Below are 27,113 nucleotides of genomic sequence, written 5' to 3'. Positions count from 1 at the left end.
CTTAATTGATATTCAGTCCTTGAAAACATACATTTACAATGTAAAACGGTGTGTGCTCTGTTTAATTTCCACATTAAAAGGCCCCTTCACAAGGATATTCACGCCCGGATGGATGCGGAGTCCCCCTCCCGGGTAAAGTGTCTGACAGTTTCGTGTTAACCAATGTCAAATATTCACTCTTTGCGGGCATTTCCTTTTCACTGGGAGGACGCAACCACCATTAGTCTCTTGACACGCGGACGCAGGTGTGACAAACCGTGATGGCAACTGATTAAAACTTGAATTGCGTTAGTATTGGGTTCTGTATTAATTCAAAGGTGGCGTCTGCGTGTTGATTCGGGGGGGGGGGGGGAAGAACTAAAAGTATGTATTTAAAAGTAATGTGACTGCTTAAATTTGCAATAATTATCATCAAATTAAGTCAATAAATTCACAACATCATTGACTATTTAGCATTGTAGTATTTTTATTTCAGTGACATTGTAAGTAATAATATTCTTTCCCTTAAATGGCTGGTTTCCGCGTCAGTTAACTGTAATGGATTTACACTTCATTGTTAGCTATTGTGACTTTCCAATATACATTCTTGACAAGTCACTTTGACACCTCTGCAGACTGACCCGTTTACGCATGATGCTGTCCTGTTTGGTTCCACAATGCAGGTGATGGGTGATAAGCGGGTCATTTATGGTAGAGGGGGTCTTGTGAATGGTTTATGGCTTTGCTCACAGCTGCTTAGATGTGTGAGACTGGTGGGCCAAACTCATTTGTATTTAAAAAAAAAAAAAAGTGGGGGGGGGGGCGGTCAAATGGGAAGTGAAGTACACACCTTGCAGCATTTTTCTCATGCTCCAGTTATTTGTAAATTTATCAATACATTTGGATTGTGCTACTGGGGTTTGAAACAATGTATCGACTGCACTCACTGTCATTTCCTTCTGTTATGCTTTTTTTTTTTTTTTTTTTTAATTCAATGACATACGCAACCTTTGTGAGAGGAACACTTCCGTTAATTACGTTAATTATCGTCTTGACATGTGTGGCAAGTTATGGGTGGAATAATACATTCGTTAAGCATTTCACTGAGCTAACCTCTCTCTGCAGGGAAAAAAAACCAAACAGACAACATCATCCCAGCAGGAATCCGGGGCAGGAATGGCATGCTGGAGTCCTTTTGCCTGTTTGTAGTGATTGATTAGATCCCTGTGGACTTTTGCAGGATTTTGGAGAGCATTCACATGGATTGCTTCCTCATGGCCTCCTCTTCCGACGCCGCTTTCAACTTGAGCAAAATCAGAGAGACAGCAGCCACTTTCAAGTAATACAGCTTTTTTTTTTTTTTTTTTTTTTTTTTTAAAACTACTTGGAATCCTACAACCAGAAATAGGGGTACAGTACAGGGGCATACGTTATTTTAATTTTTTTTTTTCCAAAATCCCCATTAATTGGAAAACGCTATAATATGCATGCCAGTTGTTTTCAATGGCACACTGAACAAGTTTTCCTTCCATTTACAAAGATTGTCATCTTTTACTTGATAACGTTAAAAGAGCCATTTTCAAAAACACCGTTGTGGCGACACATGCTCAGGCTCCAAACACATCACATCAACAGATTTTTTTTTTTTTAATTATGTTGAATGTACAGCAGAGTGTATATTTTATTTCTCCTTTAGGGATTATAATCCCTTAGTGAAGTATTGTATTTAATTTAAAACATTAAAACACACAAAAGTACAGCACAATCAATGACACAGTTATACAATATGTCAAGCTCCAAACGACTGCTACTGTTCCACAGCAATTGCCACGAGGGGTTGAACTAACTAGTCGATGAATCGATGCGTCGATTGAACCACTGCACGGTGACGATTATAACTTGAAGTCGACTAATCGGGAATCACGTGTTTTGGGATTAATAACACAAACGCTTCGCTGAAATCAACAGGTGGTCAGTTGGTGCAGTAAACTAACAGCGGTGCCTCAAGCATGTGAAACGATTTTAATAAAAATGAGACGGGTAACACGGTTATTTGCAAAATATAAAGGCCTATCCTCAAATATACCAAAAGCACCAGGGCTATGAACGGCCATTTAAAAAGCTATCGGCTAACGCGAGCTGATGAACGTCGGCCGTCACGGACTTCACCAGATGCCCTCCTGGAACAGTGAAAAGAGAGACAATAAACTGTAGCGTCTGCTTAGATGACAAAACAAAGACAGGCTGTGTTCGATCAAGAACTTCTTTATTGAGGAAAATGAAGGGTTAATGTCGCTGAAGCCTTCATCGCGCAGACACACGGCAAGCTTTTCTTCCTCTTTCCAGTCCAATCACACTCAGGCACCTTCACAGACAGTCAGATCTTATGAAGCTCTTGCTACAATATTTTCTACAGTACCCTCCTCCTGTCATATTTAAAAAAGTATATATTACTATTATATACGGTACACTAGCGAGGAGCGACCCTGCAGTTGTGTTATATGTATTGGTGTTTTGAGTTTTACAAGTTCTGACGAAGGTATTGCTTGGAAATATTTATCCTCTTTCAGGTCATATCACCTCTCACCTTTCCCCACGAGCAACACCCTTCATTTCACGACCTTCAATGCAACATACGATGCACACCAGCTCCCACATTCCTCTCTTTAACAAAATCATATACGCTATCCTCCGCCGAATTTGTTTGGGCACAGCGGCGCCGGCTTGATATATGCTTTTTTTGGCTGCCAAACGCCTCCCGTCCACACCTTAGCGCACCTCCAAACCATCCTTCGGATCGTTTGTATGATATGCGGACTGGAGTGTGCCAGAGCCTTCGCGGTCTGTGTGAAGCGCACACACACACACACACACGCACACACACACACAGATGTTTGGCGGCGACTAATGCTGTGCGTGGTCAACTGCCAGAAATTATACTCAGAATAGAATGCCTACCCAGCATGCCTCGCTCCAGGTGACTTCCAGTACAAACATACAGTGTAGGGGTGGAGTGTCAGGGAAGGTATGTGTGAATATGCATGTGTTTTCTGGCTTTTATAAACCTCACTAACAGTTCGGAAAATATTCGCAGTGTCACACATTAAAGCATACTTTTAAAGGCAATTATTAAATCATGAACAATGGCGCGGAGGTTGCTTGAAACAGAACACGAGCTTCAAGCGTCACAACATTGATTTCCAAGTACCGGTAATGGAGAAAGATAAGTCAGTGCCCCACCTGATCCTAACATACTTTATAGGGTGAAATTAACACACATGGTAGAAATAAACTCATCACGTTATCTCAGGGCTGAGCGCTGTGGCCTCCACAGTAATCACAGAAATCAAATATTAATAAAAATGTTTCCCTTTGCTTATCGAAAAAGCAAATGAAAATGCCCTTCTTCAAAAAAATTGGGGCTTTTTATTTTTCCCCTTTAGGGATTTGCCTTACTTGTCCATATACCAAACAAGCTTTGAAACAAGCTTTTTTCCAGTGAGTTCCCCCCCCCCAAGCATTACCTTGCATCAACTTCCACTGGAATAATAGAAATCAATATTTTTACCTTTACCGATATTGTGAAAACCAGTGCTTCCTCATGGAAAAATGTCCCGTTTGTCAAAACATATGTGAATGTGATACTTAATAAATTAACATTTAACGTTTTAAACTGACCAACAATTTACAAGAACCCCCTGAAATATTTAAGGCTTGGAAGCACATACCTCGAGTCAAATGTTTCCAACGTGGATAAATCACTCCTGTTGCAACGTAAACGCTCCTCGCTATTCTAAGCTATTTTTTTCCCTCAAAAATCGTTCTTGCAAATAACCTCGAATTAATCTCTAAAATCAATGAATCTTCTTTGCTTGGGAAAGCAGAGCGTTCCCCAAAATATGTGCCTAGCAACACATAGCAGGTCATGACTGACTTGTTGTCTCTATCGGTGAGTGTGTGTTAATGCATTTGTCTAGTTCACGTTATGATATTTTATGATGATATTCAAAGAGTGTCAAGCCTTTTTGCACGCGTTGCAAATATGAACCGTGTTTACCGAAACATCCCTCCTCAGCACAACACAGGCGCATTTGACCCGAGAGAGAACAGCGTCGCTGTTGTCAGTACTTAAGCCTGTGTGGGGTTGATTTGACGGGCAGCTGAGAGGCTCGAAAGTGGCCCATGTTAAGGTGGGCATTGTGTGGCCGCCGCCAATTACGCCTCCCTGAGTCAGAAACAAAATGTCTGCTGTGTGAACGGGTCATAAATGAAGCAATGTGTGGGGCTCTCGCAGGATGTCTGCATCTCATAATTAATGGGATGACTGACTTGGCCACGGAGGGTGCTGACCAAGAGACTGATGGCCATCATTTGTCAACATATATGGCTTTTCGCCCCATAATTTCAGGCCCATGTAAACACACATGCATGCTCTCATTGACTCAAAAAAAAACCTTTTAGATGACTCGACTTCGCCGTTTTGCTCTTGACCCCAGTGTGAAGGAAAATCTAGCTCTTAATAGGGAAATCATTAGCAATAGCAATATTACTTCTCTCAAGTGGGAAAAGGTCTAACAATCGCAGCACACATGCATCCACCTTGGGTTCAAGGTCAGACAATATAGGACATTAGCTTGAGGTTAGTATTGATTCTAATTACCGTTCACCCTGAATTAGAATCGCAGCTCATTTGTAAGCCAATCACCCTCTATTTGTTAGTCCTTTTTGGAGCGCTGTGCTTTTTATTCGCTCATAAAAGTGCCAAACGCTGAGAGGAAGGCTGACGACTCCATTCAATATCCAATTTAACTTCCTCATCGACCTTTTGCACTCTACCTTCATTTACACCACAACATTCTCTGGTGGTTGACTGTGTGCGTGGTTCTCCACTAAGCAAAGTCAAAACCACATTGTAGTTAATATTGCATTGTTGTAAAAAGGGTCAGCGTACGACCACATTTGCTGTTTATTTTTCATAACCATTAATGTATCATCTAAAAGAGCATCTGTGTGCGCCTCATCTTTACTTAAGAGGCTGACTGCATCATGGGGTTCAAAATAAGAGCAGAAGGTCTCAAGACACCCTCAGCGCTCGGAACAAAGCGTTCACGTACACTGAAAACGCAAGTGTTTCCACCTTTCTCATATGGTCACACTCAAATCCCATTTTCATGTTTCAAACGATGGCGTCTGTGGCATACAAACATCAGGCATCAATTAAAAGTAACAAGTTTCGACTTTCTTGAGGCTTATTGCACTCACAGTTTTCTTGCCTTGCTCCAACTCGAAACATAATATATGTTGTACATTTAATATTGTCAATTATTAATTTTAATACATTGAATTACATGTTCTAATTGAATTCATAAAAAAGTAATAGAACAATGGGACAGTATTAGCTGGTAGTATTTGCTTGTTCTCCTAGAAAGCATACAAAAAAAATTTCATTTTGATTGTTAACATAATCATCTTTAATAAAAATATAAAAATGAAATGACGAAATAAAATTGCAAATCAAATGTAAAATATTCTTTTTTTGTTTTTCTTGTTTTTAAAACTACTCTAGGTTGGTGGCTTTTTCTACAATTAAATGTAATTATTTCTCTTCTTTATAAAGGCTACTCGTAATCATCAAGCATCTTTGAAAAGCGCAATACAAATTTCACATGATTATTATTTCAATTTAAAAATGTCTCCACTCACAATCACATTTTTGAACCTTTAGGTGTAAATTGTCCTTTTACTCAAATGGTACTCTTATGTATACTACCTTTGGACTCTTGACATAACATTGGGAACTTACCTGTAATTATTTTTTACCTTAAAAAATGTACAGTTACCTTGACCACCATAAATTAGCCATGTACATTGGATACCAAAAGTCTACACACCCCTGTTCAAATGGCAGACTGACAAATGTTGAGTTTTCTTGGAGCAGCCTGAAGGTTTTGAAACTATTTATAATTCCCTCCAGATGCTTTTTCTATCCACTGTATATGGAATTTGTTCGTGTGTCTTGCACCTTCAGGGCCAGATATTCATTGCTACTGGACCCCCAGTCTGTCCTGTAAGTTGTCATGCATGTTCTTCACGATACGACTGCAATCGCCACACTCTTGTAGATCTTCTGAAACACAGTGGCGCTGTGTGTCTCAGCCTCCACTACAGCTGAGTTCTGGTAAACAAGACGGTAGTCACGCCACAGCGGGACCTCCTTTACCCGCGGGGAGCCCCCACCTGCACACGCTCTCTCTCACGCCTCGCTTTTACCCCTCCTGCCAGCTCGGACCAGCGGTGGGTCCCAGCAGTGATAAAGAAAGCACAGCTGTTCAAACAGTTGGACTGTAGACAGCGGGGGTGGTCGCAGGACACATCAACACATTTAAATCAATGATCTGTGCACATCAACAGACCACCTGAAAAGCATAAAAAACATGACTGTTGAATAGAAAGACAAGGGCGAGTACCTCTTTTTGCCACAAAATATTTTTTTAAACCGTAGTCTGCCAAATGAAAATATGATAATACTTTCAAAAAAGAACAGCATGGACATTCCACCCTCGGTCTTCTTAATACCAAATTGTGTGGTGTGAACACAGTAATGGCTTTACAGTAGTGTTTACAGGTCCACAAAGGACTATTTTATGCATCTCTGAGGGTTATTCAATTAGGATTTCAAAGCATTTGTGGTGGTGAAAGCACATACACAAGGGGAGACTTCTTTTGCGCAAGTGTCAAAAATAAAATAAAACAATAATAATAATGTACCGGCATTACCAGACAACGAGCAACCCTTTATTGCTCAGTGACTGTTTTTTTTTTTTTTTTTTTGTCAATGTATTTGTGTCACAAAAGTGTTCTCTGTCAATTGACTGTCTGTTGTCGTACGAGAGCAGCTCCAACTCCCGGAGACAAATTCCTTGTGTGTTTTTTGGACATACTTGGCAAATAAAGATGATTCTGATTCTGATGGCGGCCGAGTCAGACATTGGTTAGAATGTAAAACAATGACCCGAAGACAAGGTATTGTTCATGGGTAACTCATTTTGCGTGGACACTGAAGGGAGAAAAAAGCCTGTGTAGGAAGGATGATTTTTGCATCGATTAAATCAATTAGTTTAATAATATAACTATATTAACAGGATTTGACATCTGAATGTAATCCACAGCAAGCCATTTCCACTTAAGCAGGAATTCCTTTGTTAAAATGAAAAGTGTAGAAATACAGGTTCTCTGTAGGGGGAAAACGCTTTTTACTGAACTCAGCCACTCCCATTCAAGTTGTATCTCCTGCTGTTGCACCCTCCTCCGCTAGGTTACCTATTGTTTGGCGCTCGACAATGCCCGTCATTCATGCACGGCTTGAAGTTTGGGTTTCAATGGCTGGTCCCTCAGAACCTTTGTTTATAAGTTAAAGATAAATAAGGAAAGCGAACGCAATTGACCCCAGTAAACCTAGATTACAGTAGGAACTTAAAATGGACTGTATGCAAAATAGTCAACAGGGTTTCTTTATTTTGGTTTTATTCTTTTATACGTAGCCATTGTGAAACTTGAAAATAGGGCATTTGTCTAGTTTCAGTCAAATGAATACAATGAAAACATCAGGTGCAGACAGATTTTTGCTAGTGTACCTAATATTGTGTCTTTGTGGGTGTTTAGCAATACTGAAATTGTGTTCCTTGCATATTCATAACAATGTCATGTTTTGATGGCTGTGTTTGCAGGATGTGCAGACACGCTTCCCTTGGACAGACCCCATCCCGGAGGGAGGTGTTGCGGTGAGAATGCGGCCTTACCCCCGCCTCCTCAGAAGCTCCAGTCGCTCCCTGACCGCAAGCAGCTGGGTCCTTCCTTCGCCAGCCTTGTGGAAACAAGCTGACAGCAGAGGTAAACATCAAGGTGTGGAAAGAGCTTCTTCCTTCGGTGGTCTCATCAGTCAGGCAGCTTCGCACCATTTAAAAAAATAACACAGCTTTAAATCAGGTGATAAACACACAAAGAGGGGGGGGGGGGGGGAAATGTCTATATTCGACACGAACAGAGCTGCTCTTCTGTTCTGTCACCAGTGCATAGTGGTTTATTGACCCTCATTCAACTACAATAACCATATTTCTCATGATTATTCGCGAATCCTAGCGCTGTCTTTGGTCCCGAACACAAAAATTAAACATAAATTGGATTGTATGTTTTTATGATCCATTTGGAAAAAATCTTAGCTACTCATAAAATCTCATAAACACTGACTGGGGAGGTCTCCTCTGTGTCTCCATTCAAGGACAACTTGGTCCATACAGTGGTGAAAGAATAGCGACCCCTGCTGTCTGGATATGTCAGTGGACCCAATAACAATACACTACTGTATTGTGGGAATACGCAGGGTAATGTACTGGATGAGCATCTTTAATTATACACTTACAAGATATATTTTCATTTAACTATTAACTATTTTAATGTTAAACTGTTATAAAGAATTCCATTGTTGGTCCAAAATTTTACCTAAATCAAAAAGGTTTTTTTGGTATAAAATAATGAAATTACATGACTGACCCAATCAATGATTAAAAAGGCCTTTTCAAATTGTATTCAATGGAATACACTACAAAGGCAAGATATTTCATGTTCAAGCTGATGAACATTATTGTTTTTTTGCTCTCATTTTGAATTTAATGTCTGCAACACGTTCCAAACAAATAAAGATGGGACAAGGGCAACAAAAGACTGGGAAAGTTGAGGAACCTTAAAAAAAAAAAGGTTTGGAACATTCCACAGGTGAACAGGCCCATTGGAAACAGGTGGTGTCATGATTGTTTATAAAAGGAGCATCCCCGAAAGGCTCAGATGTTCACAAGGATAGGGTGAGGTTCACCACTTTGTGAGCAAATAGTCCAACACTTTAACTTTTCTCAATGTACAATTACAAGGAATTTTGGGATTTCATCATCTGTGGTTCATAATATCATCAAAAGTTTCAGAGAATCTGGAGCAATCTCTGCACATGAACGGCAAGGCCGAAAACCAACATTGAATGCCCATGACCTTCGATCCCTTCTACGGCACTGCATTAGAAACCTGCATCATTGTGAAAAGGATATTGCCACGTGGGGTCCGGAACACTTCAGAAAACCAGTGAGCACAATTCATCGCTACATCTACAAATGCAAGTTAGAACTCTACTATGCAAAGCAAAAGCCATATATCAACAATACCCAGAAATCCCACCGGCTTATCTGGCCTCAAACTCATCTGAGATGGACACACACAAAGTGGAAAAGTGTGCTGTGGTCTGATGAGTCCACGTTTCAAATAGTTTTTGGAAATCACGGACATTGTGTCCTCTGGGCCAAAGAAGAAAAGGACTGTGTGGATTGGATCATCTGTGATTGTATGGGGGTATGTAAGTACCCATGGCATGGCTAACTTGCACATCTGTGAAGGCACCATCAATGCCGAGAAGTACATACACTGTAGGTTTTGGAGCAACATACTATATGCTGCCATCCAAGCAATGTCTTTTTCAGGGACATCCCTTCTTCTTTCAGCAAGACAATGCTGAGCCACATTCTGCAAGTGTTGCAACAGTGTCTTCGTAGTAAAGGTGTGCAAGGACGAGACTAGACCAGTCTAGACCTGTCTCCCATTGAAAATGCATGCCACATTATGAAGCGCAATATACGACAACTGTTGAGCAACTGAAGTTGTACATCAAGCAAGAATGGGAAAGAATTCCACCTACAAAGCTTCAACAATTAGGGTCCTCACTTCCCAAATGCTTACGGAGTGTTGGTGCAAGGAAAGGTGATGTCCCAGCTTTTTTGGAATGTGCTCCAAATTCAGAATGATGAAATGTTTGCCAAAAAAAATAAAATAAAGTTTATCAGTTTGTACATTATCTTGTCTTCTTAGTGTATATAGAAATGAAAATAGCAAACAGAAAAATATACAGACAGGAAAATAGCAGATGTGAATTTTACATTGAGTATGTAAGAGTGCACAATAACACAATGTCTTGAGTCGTGGGATGTGTTGTATTAACACTCAAAGCGTTGTGTTTGGCTATTTTGAGGGCTTTGAATGAATATGAAGAGCAGCAGATTACTTAAAAGCTGTTTTTGACTTCCTATGTTACGTTAACGCTCTCAACTGTCAAAAAACAAAAAACTAAACAATACAAAAAACAATTACGTGTTCCAACCTGACCCCGACAGGGACAGCCCGTCTTATGTCTCCGATTGCACTGTTTTGGAACAGCAGGGTTCCAACAACTCTGTTTGTGTTTTTACCCGCAGCGTGAAAGCTATCATATTTACAAACGATGTAAACAGTGAGGAGCATGGGAAGGATCACAGCCTAGATTTAAAGAGCCTGCCACGATGTAAACGGACTGTGCATTAAATTGACCTTTTCTAGAATAAATAAAACTTCTCTGTCATTGTTTAGCATAAAAATACTTGACAGAGGACATTTTTTGTGAGGTCACGTGGACCTTCAACTTTAAACATTGAGGTTTTATTGGAATGAATATCTTTCCAGGCATGTCCGAGATATCAAATTTATGAGAATGGAATGTATATCCGTCTCAAGCAATATCTATCACAGGCATAAATACACTGCTGTGACCATTTAATGACCACTTTTATTGGTGTCATTTTAAATGTAGTAATGTCATGTGACGTAAATATAAGAGATGATGGATAACCTTATTTGAATTCAAATATTATCAATCCACACTGTCCTTAAAGGCAATCCAGTAATTTTACTTTTGCTGCATGTAATCCGGAATTCCACTTTCTTTGGTTGGCATTACGTCATGGATTTGGGATAAATTTAGTATCTCTACTGGAGTAATTTTCATGAATGCACACATGAAAATGCATGAAGTCAAAATGGTTGTGCTTGTGTTTGTCTTCCACACCAGATTTTAAATTATTTTTGGAAACTTAGCTATAGAGTCTTACGCAAAGGATCCACCGTGACCCTTTTGGATTAATCCCGCTGGATAAACTCAAGTGATGCAGATTAGGTTTGTCCCAGGAATAGCAGTGTATATAACACACACACACACACGTTACAGACACATACAATGCTGCATACATTTTTCATGTTGCTGAATAGAAATATTCCGTTTGTCTCTTGGTACGTCAATTTAACTGTAAATCAGTGTGAATGTGTGGTTGTTTGCGAATACGTGCCCTACGATTGGGTGGCGACAAGTACAAAATTGACCCCATCTCTCATCCAGTCAGCTGGGATAGGCTCCAGCTCATCCGTGACCCCAATGAGGACAAGCGCTGCAGAAAATGGATGGATGAAAACATCCCGCGATTGACAAAGTAATCACATGCACCATAAACTGACCACAACATTAGGTACACTTGCATAGTGTCTTGCATCCAATATAAGTGCCGTATTCAAAACAGACTCAATATTATACACAGTATTTTTCATCCATCCATTTTATGAACCGCTTATCCTCACTGTACTGTGCAAAAGTCTTAGGGCACCACTATAGGTTTGTTTTCCTGTTGAACCCTTTTCACAGCACTCATTTTGATATTGCAAGCCAGTAAATAAATAGTGGTGGAAATCTAGAGGGAGGTGCTGATACAGTAATGTTTTTCTTTTTCACCATTTGAGTGAGTGGTACCAATTTAACCACCCAGCCTCTCGGAATCATAATTGCACCTCCTGTCCGTAAGTCATCCTTCATGAACCAAGTACCCTGCTATCCCCAAAAAAAAAAAAAAAAAAACACAGACACACAAATACAACGCTTTTAATTCAGCTTTGGTGGAAGTCTGTGCTCGACTTAGTCGTGTGCCGTTATATATGAGCATTATGGCATTGCTAATATGACAAATCTAATGTTAAAGGTTTTGCACACGACAGGACTGTCTGTATATGGACAGCTCTGGGGGGGAAACGAGACAAAACTGTGGTATTTTTGGATATATTGACCATTTTCTATAAATGAATTCTGTAAGATTTGTATTTGGAATTTGAAAGTTGTTTGTAGTTTATAGAATTAAATACAACATTTTATCCATTTTACTCAAACATATACCTGTCAATAGCACACTGAAGAAACTGATACTTATATAATGTAGATTGTTTAAATGTCAGCTATTGTGTTAAAATCCATATATACATATACATGTTTCTTTTTTTTATGTTTATCTTCATATACAGCATTTCATTCATTTTATTGCACGCATCATTTGGGTGCTTCTCACTGCCACTAGGGGGCACATTTTCACAGCATCAAAGTATGGCTATGATTGGTTGTGATGGAATAATGTTCTCTCCTGTGAAAGGAAGATTTTTTTTTTTTTTTTTAGTACACCCGTACTCTTGTACTGGTCTCACTCAAAAAAAAAAAAAAAAATATATATATATATGTATTTAAAAAAATATATATATATTTTTTTTTTTACGTTACAAAATAGCATCAACGAGTCTTTTTTTTGTGAGGATGGAGGGGGTGATGTTAGATTTATAATTTAACAAAAGACTCGCTTTGGTTAAATCGGAGCGACTGCTGCCGAGAATGAGTACACAGTGCAACACTCCAGTCGAGTACAGTAGAAGTAGAACACGATGCAATCAGTGGCGTGGCGATCCTGTGGCTCCGAAATAGCAAACGTAGGCAACAGCACCGCCCTCTGCTGCAAGCGCCACCAGGCCACGTCACGCCACACAGGAAATTCAAACAGTCGTCACATACTCACACAAGCGCACATTGTACACTCACAGAGAGCAGCGGCATCTTTCTCCTCCAAGGTCACCGAGCCTTGCGGTCCGCGGGCACGCGCAAACGCCACCTTCGTTCCCCTTGAAGGTAAAGTAACGATTAACACGCGTGGAGTGGAGCTTTATGTTCTACACGGCATTCACCGAGTTTTCGCGTTTTGATTTTTTTATGATTTTCTGGTGGGCCGCATTGGCAGCATGAATGAGAAGCGTATCCAAAAGAGTGAGGATTAGTGTTTTAAGTCACTCTCTGTGGGTGTTGGAAAACGTTTTGATGGCGCTCTCACGTGTTGCTGATGCTGGAAAATCCCACCGGCATCATCATTTAAGGCATTAGTTAATTAAATACTGCTATTTTTGGAGCTCACGTCCACTTGGCTTTGGTCGTGTCCCTATCCTTACATTAGCTGCATCACATGATTCATCACTTTTTGCTCTTTCTGTTTTATCCATTTATATGCCACGTGCTTTGATCATTTGATTGTATATAAAGGGATTAGCAGTGTGCGGCACGGTGCGCCACTGGAGAGCGTCTGCCTCACAGTTCTGAGGACCGGGGTTCAATCCCCGGCCCCGCCTGTGTGGAGTTTGCATCTTCTCCTCGTGCCTGCGTGGGTTTCCTCCCACATCCCCAAAACATGCATGGTAGATTAATTGACAACTCTAAATTGCCCGTAAGTGTGAATGTGAGTGCGAATGGTTGGTTGTTTCTATGTGCCCTGTGATTGGCTGGCAACCAGTTCAGGCTGTACCCCGCCTCCTGCCCGACGATAGCTGGGATAGGCTCCAGCGCTCCCGCGACCCTGGTGAGGATAAACGGCTCAGAAAATGGATGGATGGATGGAATTAGCACTTGTGCTACTAGGAGCAGAAGCTGCTTGACTCCTTTTGAGCTTCACAGTAACCTTGGACTCACAACTAAATTTTCCATCTGATTATTCATATTTTAGGTGTAACTGTTGGGATTCTCACATGCCTCTTTTAAACAAAGAAAACGGCACAAGTTGACATCTGGGCGCTACACGATCACATTTTGTTTGTTTGTTTTTTGCACCTAAGTCTTGTGTCACTCGATTTTGAGTATCTGCTGATACCGACTCCCGATCTGATACAATGCGTTAAGAAAAAAATGAGACAATATCTTTATACCTCAGGTAGTAGAGCATTGAATGAATGCTTAAATGGGTTGTCATAAAGCTGTTTGCGCATTTATTCGATATCCAACTGGTTTGCCGAATTGTCGCACTAGTGAGGACAAGGAGAGCCTATAAGTGCAGAGGCCGGAAACTGGATATCAGGGATATCGAATAAATGCTCAAATTGCTTGCCATATCGGTTTTTGGCGATAGTCTTGTTTACACTTTCATGTCTGTACACTAAATGTATGAACAAACCCTACTGTTACGTAGCCTCACTATAATACCGACTGCAACTATGGCTTTGTCTGAATATTGTAGTATTTATGGGTGTCATTTGTTCCCACAGGGGCCTCTTTAGTCCCATTTTAATTTGGTAAATCTGAAATGACCCCCATTCATAGTTGATGACTTCATCTTGAGGAAATGTGTTTTTGAAATATTCTGCAGAAAAGCTTACATAAACTTGCCATCTCGCTAAACTATTTGCCTGACTGATGGCTTTCTTGATCTTTATGACCATCATCACTGTTTTACAATGGTTCAAATAGGACAGTTTTGTCAATTTTGTCTGGTTTCAACCTGTGATGCAACAATTACATTAAATCCTCTAAAGCGAGTCTGTGTATAGACTACCAGACGTGGCAGCTGACTGTCAGCTGATTTTCTGTTCCGTCTACTTTAGGCTGTAGATTTTTGGGGGGAAGGGGGCAGAGTGGATCAGGTTTCCAGATCAGAACCTGTTTGTGTGTACCCTGCGGAAAGTTTGTTGTGAACACAAATCAGCTTTGTGCAAACATTACCACCACCTGATGTAGAACTTGGAAATATACAATATCCTGTACTCCCCCGCAAAGAGAAACTTTGGTTTTGATCCTTCAGATTGCATTGATTACGTCTGCATGATCACAGACACTTGGAGGCTAAGCATCCACTCATCTGTTTATTTTCATCTCATTGATTGGAACGGGTGTTGCCTTTTTTTTTTTTTTTCTTTTTTTTTTTTTCTTAAGCGCGACTTGTTGCTTTTTCAGTGGACATTAATCATCGATCATCATTTAACAATTTTGACTATGGATGAGTGCATTTCCAGCGTGAGTGCGAGTTGCTAATGGTCTTAATAGCCAGCTATTTCTACTGCCAGTCTAAGGCAACTTTGAGATTACCTTCGAGGCAGCATGGCATAACTTTCATCACCATGCGACTTGGATGGAGGCGACGAGCAGAAGGGGGTCGGGTCGGTTCGGGGGTTGAGGAGGGTAATGCCCACCACCGCTCACTGTTAGAGGTCGAGTTTCCTTTTGTAGAGTTGGCCAGGGTTTACAACACCTGTTTGTTTGGATGCCATTTATATGTTCCAGCAAGGGAAAAAGTCTTAGGAGGAGTGCCAATTTTTTTTTTTTTATAATTTAGTTCTCAACAAGTTATGTACCCGCCCTGGCACTTGTTAGTTATTAATTTTGTAACAACCCTCACAATCGTTCAGTACCAGTTAGGCAAATTCAAACATTTGAAGTGATCCCTCCCGCTCTCATGTGACCCACCGTGATGTCACAACACTCAGAAATAATTGAAGGTTATCAAGTTACTCCAGGACGTTTGCATCAGGTAAATGAAGCTTGAAACACCCACAGACCTTGCCATGTAGACAGAAGTACAATAAAGTAAAGTAGGGTATCTTGACCCAACCAATCCAATTTGAAGACTCTGTCTCAAAACCACACAGCCACAGGCTGAACTTTTTGTCACTTCCTGCACGAGATGAACCATGTTGACTACGTGAAAGAAGTAAAATATGCAACAGTACTAAATATATTGTTACATAATCACATTTCCATCCTTTAAGATTTCTGATTTTGATCTCCTTAGATTGTGACCTAATTAAGTGAGGGGAGTACATTTTGACATTGACTTTACTGCCTCATCCTAATCTTTGTATTCTGGCTCAAGGTTGTCAATTCCAAGTCGGTTGACCTTGTGACTGGTAGCAGATGACAACACAACTTGAGCCGAGTGTTGACTTTGTGATTGAGAAGACGGTGACTTTGCTCACCCTCATTCACTACTTGAAGGTCAGATGACAAAGATGTTATGGGGTCAGTTAAAATTCATATTTGCATTGTTTATATGTTATGTAATACATGCACATAACTTCCAGCAACTTTTCAACCACAGTTTAGCTAAAAATGAGGTTTTTAGGACGCATATTGAGTCCTCCCCGAACATACCCGAAGCTCAAGACACCGGGGGGTGGTTACTCTTTCCACCGCAAGGGCTACCAGAAGTGACGTTGCAATTGCCAAACACAGCGCGCTACACTCTAAACGCGACGGCGAGCAACGTGTTGGAATAGCACCACAGTTGGTTTCAGCCTCTGCCTAGCGACACCTGTGTATCCAATGCTTTGTCAAAACACGGCGGTTCGAAGTGATCGGCACAGAGTTTGGGATGCTTGCTAGGCACCCATAGCTGCCCACGTTTCTTCCCCTGTCGAGTGACTTTCACGATCCACCGGTCACGTATTCCTTCTTCACTTGGAAAGCCAAAAAAAAAAAAAAAAAACTCTTGCCGCTGCCTGAACCATTTGTACAACCGAATGCCACACAATAAACCATCGTGACATCGTTAAATCATACGACAACAAATATACAAGGACGGGAAGAACAGCGTGGAACAATAGCGCACAACGCCGAATGAACAGGATGTTTGGCTCGTGTGACAGTCACAGCGCCGGAAAGAGACGAAGACCGGAAGGCGCGGGATACAAAAAGCACAAGGCGCATTCAGCATCATATTTATCGATTTAACTGCTGTATATCTGCCATATAAACACTTCGAAATGGCAGATGTGGTTTGTAAAGGGGTTCTAGAGTTATCAAGAAAACATTTGTCCTCTGACCTTTAAGTGCATAAAGGATATGTGTGATCAGGAACCAAAAACCAAATTTGTGCTTCTCATACTGTATATTCATAGTCAAAATCCATCAATGTAAGCTTCTTAAACAATTTGTGGCTATTTTGCATTTTCATCACTGAAACAGTTGGCGCTGAAGACACCCTGTAATCTGTTGACATATAGCTATATAATGTGAATACATCTGTATATGTGATAGAAAGTAAACAGTTATTTGACACATGAGTATAAATTGTCTAAGAAGACTTTTGCCTAAAGCAAATAGAGGTTTATGTATATATATATATATATATATATATTTTTGGTGTAATTTGGCCTCCTGTCTTGAAATCACTCCAGGCCTTGGTCAATATTTTTATTGGCACCATGGCTTCTACTAATTCACATGAAGGTACAGCAGTATCAGGCAAAGAATAGAGATTTAAAAAAAAAAAAAAAAAAAAAGTCGACATACCTCTGTTAAAATGCTGCTGAACTTCATTTGGGGGGAATCGGAGACCCTTTAAAATGATGGCAGGTGTTTGCTGACTCCCATTTAATGTGCGTTTGAATGTGATTGCTAAATTCGGAACACAGCCACATCCTCAGTTACAGCAATGTGTGCACACGTGTGCAACCACCTTATCTCACTTGTTTATTTTTACTGCCCCGTGTGACAAAATAATGTTTTAATTCAGTTGAGTTGTACAAGTTATAGGTCAGGTTTAGACTTTTTATATCAACGATACAGTAAGTGTTGGAAACTGATCGTGTTAATGGTGGCTTCCGTATTCTCACAGGTACGCTCAGACATCTGTGCAAAGGCTTGATTTCCATGCTTTTTCGTGGGCGCAGTTGTGAAATGGCAACTTCCTCTTGACTACTACTAAAAATAGTTTGATTGAACTTTAATGTAATTTAATTGTATGTTATGTTTGTTTTTTCTTTAAATTAATTTGATTCAATGTTTGTTTCAAAAGTTGTACTTCTTATTTATTATTTTGTAAGTTAACAATTTAACAATGTAAAAAGTCTACCCTCAAAATATTAGCACTTTTTCCAAGAGAATGGCATTGCTGGAAGATTGTATGACTTGACCATTGGTTTTTCTGCTTGACCAAATGTCATGGCAAGCGAGTACTATATATATTTGGTAGATAGACTTTACGCCGATCTGATCCGTGTGATCGGTATCGGCCGATAATTAGCATTGTATGCTGAAAAAGCAAAACAATAGAAAAGTCCAACTGAGGGAAACTGGGCAACACCCGTCCATATAGCTGGGACAGTGAGAAAGTTAGAGTTGGCATGTCATTAACAGTATTTGTTAAAGTAATTTAATTACAGTAAGTTAGCACCTATTAGTTCTGTCATGTTGTAATGCTGATTTGACCAAAACTTATGTCAGTGGCCAATCCTTGAATGGCCCTTAGAGGTCATTGATGTTTTAACTTTTGTCTAAAATGCTAGAGAATATATTTGAAGATACAGTACTCGGTATACAGTACACAAGAATATACAATAAATGAACAAGTCATACAGTACACAAGTATATACAATAAATGAACAAGTCATGTAAATAGACACATTGCTCCAGCTTGTGATCAGATCGGTGATTGGTTATCGGTTTTTTAAACCTGCTGATCGTGTAAAGCCTAATATTTAACTGCTTTAACTCCTTTAGCTGCTTCACCTATGCGTTTTATTGTGCTAGATTTTGATGTTGAAGTTTGACAACCATGTTAACTTGGTTGCGGTCTTGTGCTTTATAGGAAACATGACTAAACACATCTGACTCAGCAATGCAAAAGATAACAACGATGGCGTTTTAGTTAAAGCGCAGCTACAGACCTTTGTGTTCATCTGTGTCGGAGTAAATAAATGCATGGTCATTGTGCTTCACCGCGACGGCATGCGAGGCCGCACGCAATTGTTCTTTTTGTTTGCTCTGCATACATCTGAATGCTGAACCTCCGCCCAGTTTCCACTGCCGCACGCAAGGGCACGGGGCGGGCTCAACTGTGAATCGTGGGTGGGGCTCAACTTTGAGTCACAGGTAGGAGTGAGCACATAACCCGAGCAAGGAAGCAGTAATTACTGTAGGTCAGTGTTTGGACATGCTTTCCACCAGGATACAGAACTGCTGGTATGCCTCCTCCACCCCTCCCTTCTTGTGCAGCTCGTTACTGCTGGTGGTTTCCTGAAGGGCATAAAAGACTTTGTAACGGTCAGCCATTTGTGTCCTTTGAATTTAGTGATTGCAATTTAAACAGCACCTCACGTATGTTCACTGGGGAAAATGAATGAAGTCAATAGTTGCTTTTGCACTGCATTCCTGGGAACGTACCGTATCAGAGGCGTAACCATAGTCTGGATTTATTCGTCTGTATCGTTCACACGGATCCCGTAGAAGCGGGAAATTGATGGGTCTGATGTGTGCCATGCAGCTGTTGAGTTTGCCCTATTGCAGTGGTAAATTGACTTCATTCAAGCGGTGGTGTATCTGAAGCACGTGTGTCATGCAAAATTTGGCTTGCAAAAAAATTGACCAAGCAACAGCTCGTCACTCAAAAACACGTCAGAAGCTTGGAAAATTCATGTCGACCCTGGGCTATTTATAGCACCATGACAGATCATCGAGGTCCTCCTATAAGTAGCAATCATGCATACCTACTATCTATTATGGTTAGTGCTTTCCAAATAATCAAATGATCAACTTACTACTTTATTTCTTCTGTGGTAAATTCCACACCCCTCCACAGAAAAATTAACTATTACATTGGCAGAAGTCCAAGCACAAATTAAGCGAAACAGTTGCTGTATTTCTTCTCATTGCAGTGAGGAGCCAGTGTTGGTCCAGCGATGCCGCCCCCAGTCACTGGACCCCCGGCCGTGCCCCCGCCAGACGGCGGTTGGGGCTGGGCCGTGGTGTTGGCGTCGTTCATCTCCATCGGCTTCTCGTATGCCTTCCCCAAAGCCATCACCGTCTTCTTCAAGGACATCCAGATCATCTTCGGTGCCTCGTACAGTGAAATCGCGTGGATCTCCTCCATCATGCTCGCCGTCATGTACGCCGCAGGTCAGTTATGGAATGTTGACACCACAATTCCACTCCTGAACAGTCGCCATTCGCAGGGGTTAGGAACCAATGTTTATAATTGCCTCTATATTATTAGTTTAAAACATAGAATTAGGGCTGCAACGATTAATCAACTGAAAATTCAAAGCAAAATATCTGCCTTGAAACTTCACAGTGATCTGTTTTCCACATGGCACTTACTGTCCTTTGCATTGAGCAGCTAGCAGTTACCAGCAGTCAGCTGTGTGAGCGAAGTATTGGGGTGATTGGTGGCCATTATAGGAAATTAACAAGCTTCCACTCTTCTTGGAAGTGTGTCTGTGGGAAAAGAGGTCCTTTCTGCCAATCTTCTTTTATGTTAATCCCACAGTTTTAATGTTGAAGATATAAGTATTGTTGACAGGGCATTTGCATGATTTAATTATACATGCACACCATGACACCCCCATCATGTGATCTAATAAATCATTTGTTTAATTTCTGATCAACCGGATTTATGTTACTGGATGTCAAATGCGGTTGCTCGTTATCACGCAGCCACTCTGTAATCAGAGCTTTTGTGTAAACAGACACACGGAACAAGAAACCGAACACGGACGTCAATCGAAATGAACTACTCACTTGAAGACTAAACACACTGCTACTACTATACTGACAAATGTACAGTGGGTTAGCAGCTCAAATGCAGTTGATGCTAATCCACAACAGAGGGAATCGTCTTTCCAGGCCCCCGTTGTTGATCGGTACAGATGGTGATAACCACAGCAGATAGAGTGACAGGAGGATTACAATGTGGCCAGATGGCAGCTGTGGCGGCGCCTCGCACAATGCTGCAGGCCTTAGGCCAAAGTGGGAAATACAGCAGGTGAGTGGAGCAAGACCGACGGAAAGCATATTTTGAGCAAAATCAGATGAACAGAAAGGGATTGCAGACCGTGTTACATCAGTGAAGTGAATTGTAATTGACTGATCATTATGGTTAGCTCAGTCACGCAATGCAATTTTAAAATCCAGGTCATTGTCTCATGACAGTAACTAAATCTGAGTCACAACACACTGCTGGAACAACTGCACTTCCATTTTGATGCTATAGATTCCTAGGAAACAACATGCATAATATAAAGTCAGGATTTTCAAACGTTTTCCACAGAGGGCTAATGCACATACAGGAAAATGGAAGCAAGAGGAGAGCCACGTCATCTTGTGTTTGTGAAACATACTGGAAGTAATCTATTATACTGGAGGTCAACATATGCTCAGCAGTTTAAAAAAAAAAAAAAAAAAAAAAAAAAAGCCGTCTTCTTACCTTTGTGTTATAGTCGACGAAGCAAAAAATTATTGTTATAAGTGGGATATCTTGTAACATTAAATATATATTTTTTGTGCTTTTAATTTAAAATGTGATATCTTGTATCATGTAACTTCTTTGTTTTTTTTTAATAAAATGCCATTATCCTAAAATGTAACTGAAATCATGTTAGTGTAGTGTTATATCTTGTAATATTAATTTTTTTTAATAACAAAAAAACACACACAATAACACCATCTGATACGGAACATGTTTTTAATGAGTTACAATTCACAGTGGGCCAATAAAAAAATGTGCAGCGGTCCACAATTGGCTCTATGGCCAGACTTTGGACAGCCTTGATTAAAAAGCCCACTTCTTGTACTGGCTGGCGACCAGTCCAGGGTGTACCTCGCCTCTCACCCAGAATCAGGTGGGATAGGCTCCCAACTCATCCGGGACCCGAGTGAGTCCAAGCCGTATCGAAAAGGGTGGATGGATGGTAATCCCATGTAAAAATCCTTCAAGAGATTGAATAAACTGAAGGCACAGTGATTTGAGGATTGTGGTATGCAGATTGCAGACGTGGATTTAGAATGCCAACAATGAGATCATAAACGTGATTACACACTGCACACTTTTTATAAACTACTTCACCAGGCATAGCATCGGGTCTACCTGCACAATTTAGTTCAGGTCTGGAAAAAAGTCACATGAGGAGCCATTGTCTTTATGCGTAGTTATACAGGACTGCAAACTACAACCTCACTAATAAGATATATAACACTACTTTGATAGTTTAGGCAGGGTTAGAAGAGTAAAAAGAAAATGGGTTGGACGCATTTCAACTTCCTGGCATTTCAGTAGGCAGTTGTGTGAGGTAAGCATTGCTGAATAGTGACGTATTCAAGCTGCAGACTGCGCCTGTGTGGGATCAGTGTAGTTAATCCAGAGAGAGAGAGAGAGAGAGAGAGAGAGAGTGAAGAGCGAGTGTGACAGAGAGACTGTGAGTTGTCCTTGGGTGAGGGAGCATTGAAACAAAGACAACAGTCCTTATCTCTTAAATCCGGTCTACATTATGATGACAGTTCACCTCCACGTTTCATTGTATGGTTCGCTTTTGTGTTAAAATGACAAGCAACATAAATACCAGAAGATGTCCATGTATTTTATCTTATTTTTTTTTTTATGAATGGCACAATAAAAATATGTGAGCTGCAGTAGACAAGCGGGTGTGGCTCTTTGTGGGGTTGACGTCAGAGAAAGCAGTTTAAAACCCCTCAAGATGATGGAGGGGAAAGTGCGGCTCACTATTGGCAGTGGTGGAAGTTTCTAACTCGTTTGTGGCATTATATAAGAGAGATTATGGTAACTAACATAGGCAGTTATAAAAACAATTTTTTTTTGGGGGGGGGATGTTGCCATTACTTGAAAATGTTTGCTATTCACATCAAGGCTTGTTTCCTAACCTCCGCAGATGGTGAGGGTTCACTATTTGTACCATGTAACTTCAATGTGAGTTGCACTTTTTTACAGTAGGCTTTAAATAGCTTTAAAAGTTGCTTGGCTCCATACCTCGCATGAAATTGTTGTGGAAGCAAACTATGTTACATGCATTTCGGCGTGGGTCACCCCTTTTTTGGGGATCCATATGGTTATATGAAATTTGGGTCTGGGCAGGAGATTTTTTCTGTTTCCTGAGGAAATTAATGTGCAGGCTCAGGGGGCCTCGCTCCTCGTTTCAGTCGCCTCACAGAGCCCCCCGAGAATTCCAATCACTGCTGCGGATGCAAATGAGGGGAACTTTTTCGTCAAGGTTGGAAAATGAGTTGAACCGAACAAATGAAGATCCTCACCCGTTGTGACACGCGCAGGATTTCGAATGCATTGTTTTTTGACTGGCTGAGCTCCTACTAGTTTCTAGTTCTAACCAGATTTACTCGTTCTGATCTTTTGTGTCTTCGTCCCAGGTCCCATCAGCAGCATTCTGGTGAACACTTACGGCTGCAGACCAATCGTCATGGTCGGGGGCTGCCTGTGTGCAGTCGGCATGACCCTGGCTTCGTTCTGCACCAGCGTGGTGCAGCTTTACCTCTGCATCGGCGTTATTGGTGGTAAGTCCCTCACAATCCACTTAACTGAGTTCCCTTGATTAGCTTCTGCCTCTAAATAGGCAGCCGGATATAAACCAGAAGTAAGATTGTTGACGCGTTAGGCTCATGTGATCAGGGTGTATTTTTAGCTTTGAGATGCCGAGTTGACCATGAATCCACCTCATGATATCATACTCTCATTTGAGCAAATTCCCCGACAACCTTATTATATGCATCTGCATTCCTCTAGACTCCTGTATCATCATCATTTAAATCTGATTTCCTGTTAAACACATACGTTACACTTGGATGTATTTTAACAAAAAAATAATAAAAATGAATAACCCATGTAATTAGTACCTTTCTTGGCATACAGGTATTGATAAAAACTGAGCATTCTTTCTTTTTTTTTTTTAACAAAAAAATAATAAAAATGAATAACCCATGTAATTAGTACCTTTCTTGGCATACAGGTATTGATAAAAACTGAGCATTCTTTTTTATTTTTTTTTATTTTTTTATTTTATTTTTTTTTATAAATACTACTATTGACGTGACTTTGTTCCTAATTTTGTTACCTGTTAGTTTTTATATATAACTCTTTTTATGCATTTGCAAAACAGCACAGTTAATTTAATTAGATTTTAATACATATAAATATATACAAATATGTGATTTTTTTTTTAGATTAAATTAAATTGGTAGCTCGATATTAAAATGTACATATTTTTTTATATGAAATGAACTTGGCAATAATTTTGATTTAACAATGTTGCATATGTAAATGTTAATGACTGACAGTGAGTTCTAATCACAAAAACTGCACTTTCCACATCCTTTTGTTATTTTAAAATTTCAAATTAAAATGGAGTAAAATAATTGGATTATAGAAAATATAATTTTTTTTACATTAAATATTCTTGTAAGTTAATATTTTTCTTGTCGACAAAAACCCTTTTGACAACTGTGGACCAACCTTTAATAGAGACCCTGATGACTTACCTTACGTCAACGCCCCTCATGATGATTATTAACATAGATGGCAAAGCAAATGTCTCTTATATCATCTTTCCACATAGGATTTGGATTGGCATTTAACCTGCAGCCAGCTCTAACCATGATTGGCAAATACTTCTATAAGAAGCGTCCGATTGCCAACGGGCTGGCCATGGCCGGAAGCCCGGTGTTCCTCAGCTCCTTGGCCCCGCTCAACCAGTACCTTTTCAACCATTTCGGCTGGAGTGGGAGCTTCCTCATCCTGGGCGGCCTCCTGCTGAACTGCTGCGTAGCCGGCTCGCTCATGAGGCCCCTGGGACCGCCGCCCTCCAAGATGAAAAAGGAGGAAGTGGTGAGCGCGAAGGAAAAGCGCACGGCATGGCAAATGGTCAACAAGTACCTGGACTTGTCACTCTTCAAACACCGCGGTTTCCTTATCTACCTATCCGGGAACGTCATCATGTTCCTCGGCTTCTTCGCGCCGATTGTGTTCCTCGCGGCCTATGCCAAAGACATGGGGGTGGATGAGTACTCCGCCGCCTTCCTCCTCTCCATTCTGGCTTTTGTGGATATGGTCGCCAGACCCTCGATGGGCCTCCTGGCTAACACGCGCTGGGTCAGGCCCAAGATTCAGTATTTCTTCAGCTTCGCCGTGCTGTACAACGGCGTGTGCCACATCCTCTGCCCTCTTGCCAACTCCTACACCGGCCTTGTGGTGTACGCCATGTTCTTCGGCCTTGCGTTTGGTATGGTCAGCTCGGTGCTCTTCGAGAGTCTCGTGGACCTGGTCGGGGCGCCGAGGTTCTCCAGCGCGGTCGGACTCACCACCATTGTGGAGTGCTGCCCAGTCCTCCTCGGGCCACCAATAGCAGGTACTACATCTAACTTTAATTTCATTTACAGTGCATCTGAAAAGTATTTACAGTGCTTCACTCAAGAAATACAGGGTGGGATGAAAGGTGTACCTAATGTTTTCGCTGGTTTGTGTTTCATATATGCCAACTAATGATGGGCATAACAATCCATCACCTGTCAACAACATGACATAAATGATACACTTTTTATACTGCTGTTAGGTTGTTCTGGGGAAGCTAATGTTTTGTCTTGTGCGTGTTTCATGTATGCCAACCTGAGTTGGGCAAAACAACCCATCACGAGTAGACGACATCATGTATCCACAACATGACATCAGTGATACACTTTTTATGCTCTCATTAGGTTGTGCTGGGACACCTCAGACATTGGCTTAGTTGTGTGTTTTCTATATGCCAAATGGGGACGGGCATAACAATCACCTATTGACAACATGACAATCAATGTTCTCAAAGCTCACAATAGACTATAGTCAGTCCCTTTCAGCAGTTAGATTCATGGTTTTATTAAGATGCTTACAATTAACTTTTTTTTTTTTTTTAATTCAAATGTTTTTGTTGTTGTGCAGGGAAGCTGGTAGATGTCACCAACAATTACAAGATCATGTATTTCTGCTGTGGCGCCGTCGTGATCGTGGCGAGCATTTGGCTCTTCATTGGCAACTTCATCAACTACAGGCTCCTGGAGCGCGAGCGCAAACTTGAGGAGTACAAGCCTGCCGGGCCGGAGGATCCCGACCAGCTCCGGAAGCAGACAGAAGCCGAGAACCTGGCCTCGGGGGACACCAAAGAGTCAGATGAAGAGAAGGGCCAGGAGCCTCTGCAGCGGGAGACCAACATGTAAGACTATTTTTTCTCTAAGCTTCCTAATGTTGTCGGCAAAGATCAAACTGATCTTCAAGCCGAGAGAGTGCCTCGCGGTCTGCCACCTGGCTCTATTCAGGGTCCTCTACAACGCCTCCAAACTGCCAAACCAACAAGTGCGCAGAACAATGTGTAAGATACTTCATGTATGTAAAAAGACTCACATCGGATTCGATATATATATATATATCAGACGAAAAAATGTCAAAAATGTCACACATCAATCATAAAAAGTGGAAATCTGACAAATGAGCATGAAAATGCCAAGTTGTCGCTCTTCACATGTCTTCCAATGTAATCCAAACATAGAGTGTGTTGCACTTTTCCATAGAAAACCAACTCCTCAAAGATCCAACATTTGGTAAATGAGGAAGGCATAAAACTGTGTTGCAAATGGCCGACGTCTGTCCCTGATTATGTCTTGAAGTCGTGCTCATCTAAAGGCGGACGACCTTTAAAGCTTTAAAACGCCTCAGACTGGTTGTCCATGATGACGACAGCTGGCAAGCCCTAAAATGTAGAAGAGCAGGAAAGTGAATGCAAGCTCTCCTCATTGTTCAATATGACTGGCACCCTCAACATCCTCCTCTGGCGCCCTCTAGAGAACCCTTGGGCATAACAATCCTTCCGGTAGGCTGCTTCGATTGTATAATCTAGCTGCACTTATTCCAGAAGAAACGTATGAACGAATGTACTCTCTTTTGTGGGCCTTATTAGTAAGGTAATAATGACCAAAACCATATGCATAACACTGAACAATATACACTGAGTGGACACTTCATTAGGCACTCCCCAGAGATCTAGTATCAAGAATTCTGATTATTCTCCCACTTTGAGTTGGATCACATTTATTTTTTTCCTTTTGCCTAATGAAGTGCACAGTTTAATAAAAAAAACAACAACAAAAAAAGCCTTAAATATAATTGAAGGAATGAGGCGGGTAGTGTAAAGTTATTGTTTCTGAAGTCATTAACGCTTATACCTGAAATTCAGTTCCTTTCTCTTTGGTCCTACAAATGTAGCCATGTTGTTTTTGGGGGGAAAAATAAAAATCCCACTCTTTTATTGAAATTTGTGCTGTTGATGCATTTCCCTCAAAGCCAGTAGTGCTATTGTTGACCAAATACCGTCCATGTATTAGTCATTTCCCAAAGCATTTGTGT

General features: G+C 40.9%; 1 protein-coding gene and 1 long non-coding RNA gene across 3 annotated transcripts in view; one reads left to right on the top strand and one right to left on the bottom strand.

The window, feature by feature from the left end:
• Positions 1 to 810: 810 nt before the first annotated feature.
• On the bottom strand, positions 811 to 12,980 carry LOC133397304 (uncharacterized). The gene is made up of 3 exons (XR_009767588.1): positions 12,731 to 12,980; positions 7,779 to 7,926; positions 811 to 1,282 (listed from the first exon to the last, which is right to left on the bottom strand). It is a non-coding gene; the product is annotated as an uncharacterized LOC133397304 (long non-coding RNA).
• The window catches only part of zgc:165507 (uncharacterized protein LOC561188 homolog), a 15,404-nt gene continuing 966 nt past the window's right edge, over positions 12,676 to 27,113 (top strand). Inside the window, exons 1-5 of one of the 2 annotated variants that reach the window (XM_061668028.1) lie at positions 12,676 to 12,817; positions 19,597 to 19,837; positions 23,096 to 23,239; positions 24,298 to 25,086; positions 25,656 to 27,113. The exon at positions 25,656 to 27,113 is cut by the window's right edge and continues 966 nt beyond it. In XM_061668028.1, coding sequence (XP_061524012.1) covers positions 19,621 to 19,837; positions 23,096 to 23,239; positions 24,298 to 25,086; positions 25,656 to 25,930 — 1,425 coding nt within the window. In that variant the 5' untranslated portion in view covers positions 12,676 to 12,817; positions 19,597 to 19,620 and the 3' untranslated portion in view covers positions 25,931 to 27,113. Of the gene's footprint in view, positions 12,818 to 18,853; positions 18,986 to 19,596; positions 19,838 to 23,095; positions 23,240 to 24,297; positions 25,087 to 25,655 lie in introns of those variants that run through there. The other variant, XM_061668029.1, reaches the window with a different exon arrangement.

The sequence above is a fragment of the Phycodurus eques genome, chromosome 22 (assembly GCF_024500275.1).
Source record: "Phycodurus eques isolate BA_2022a chromosome 22, UOR_Pequ_1.1, whole genome shotgun sequence".
In the NCBI taxonomy this organism is placed as follows: Eukaryota; Metazoa; Chordata; class Actinopteri; order Syngnathiformes; family Syngnathidae; genus Phycodurus; species Phycodurus eques.
This window is presented reverse-complemented; position numbering and strand designations above follow the sequence as displayed.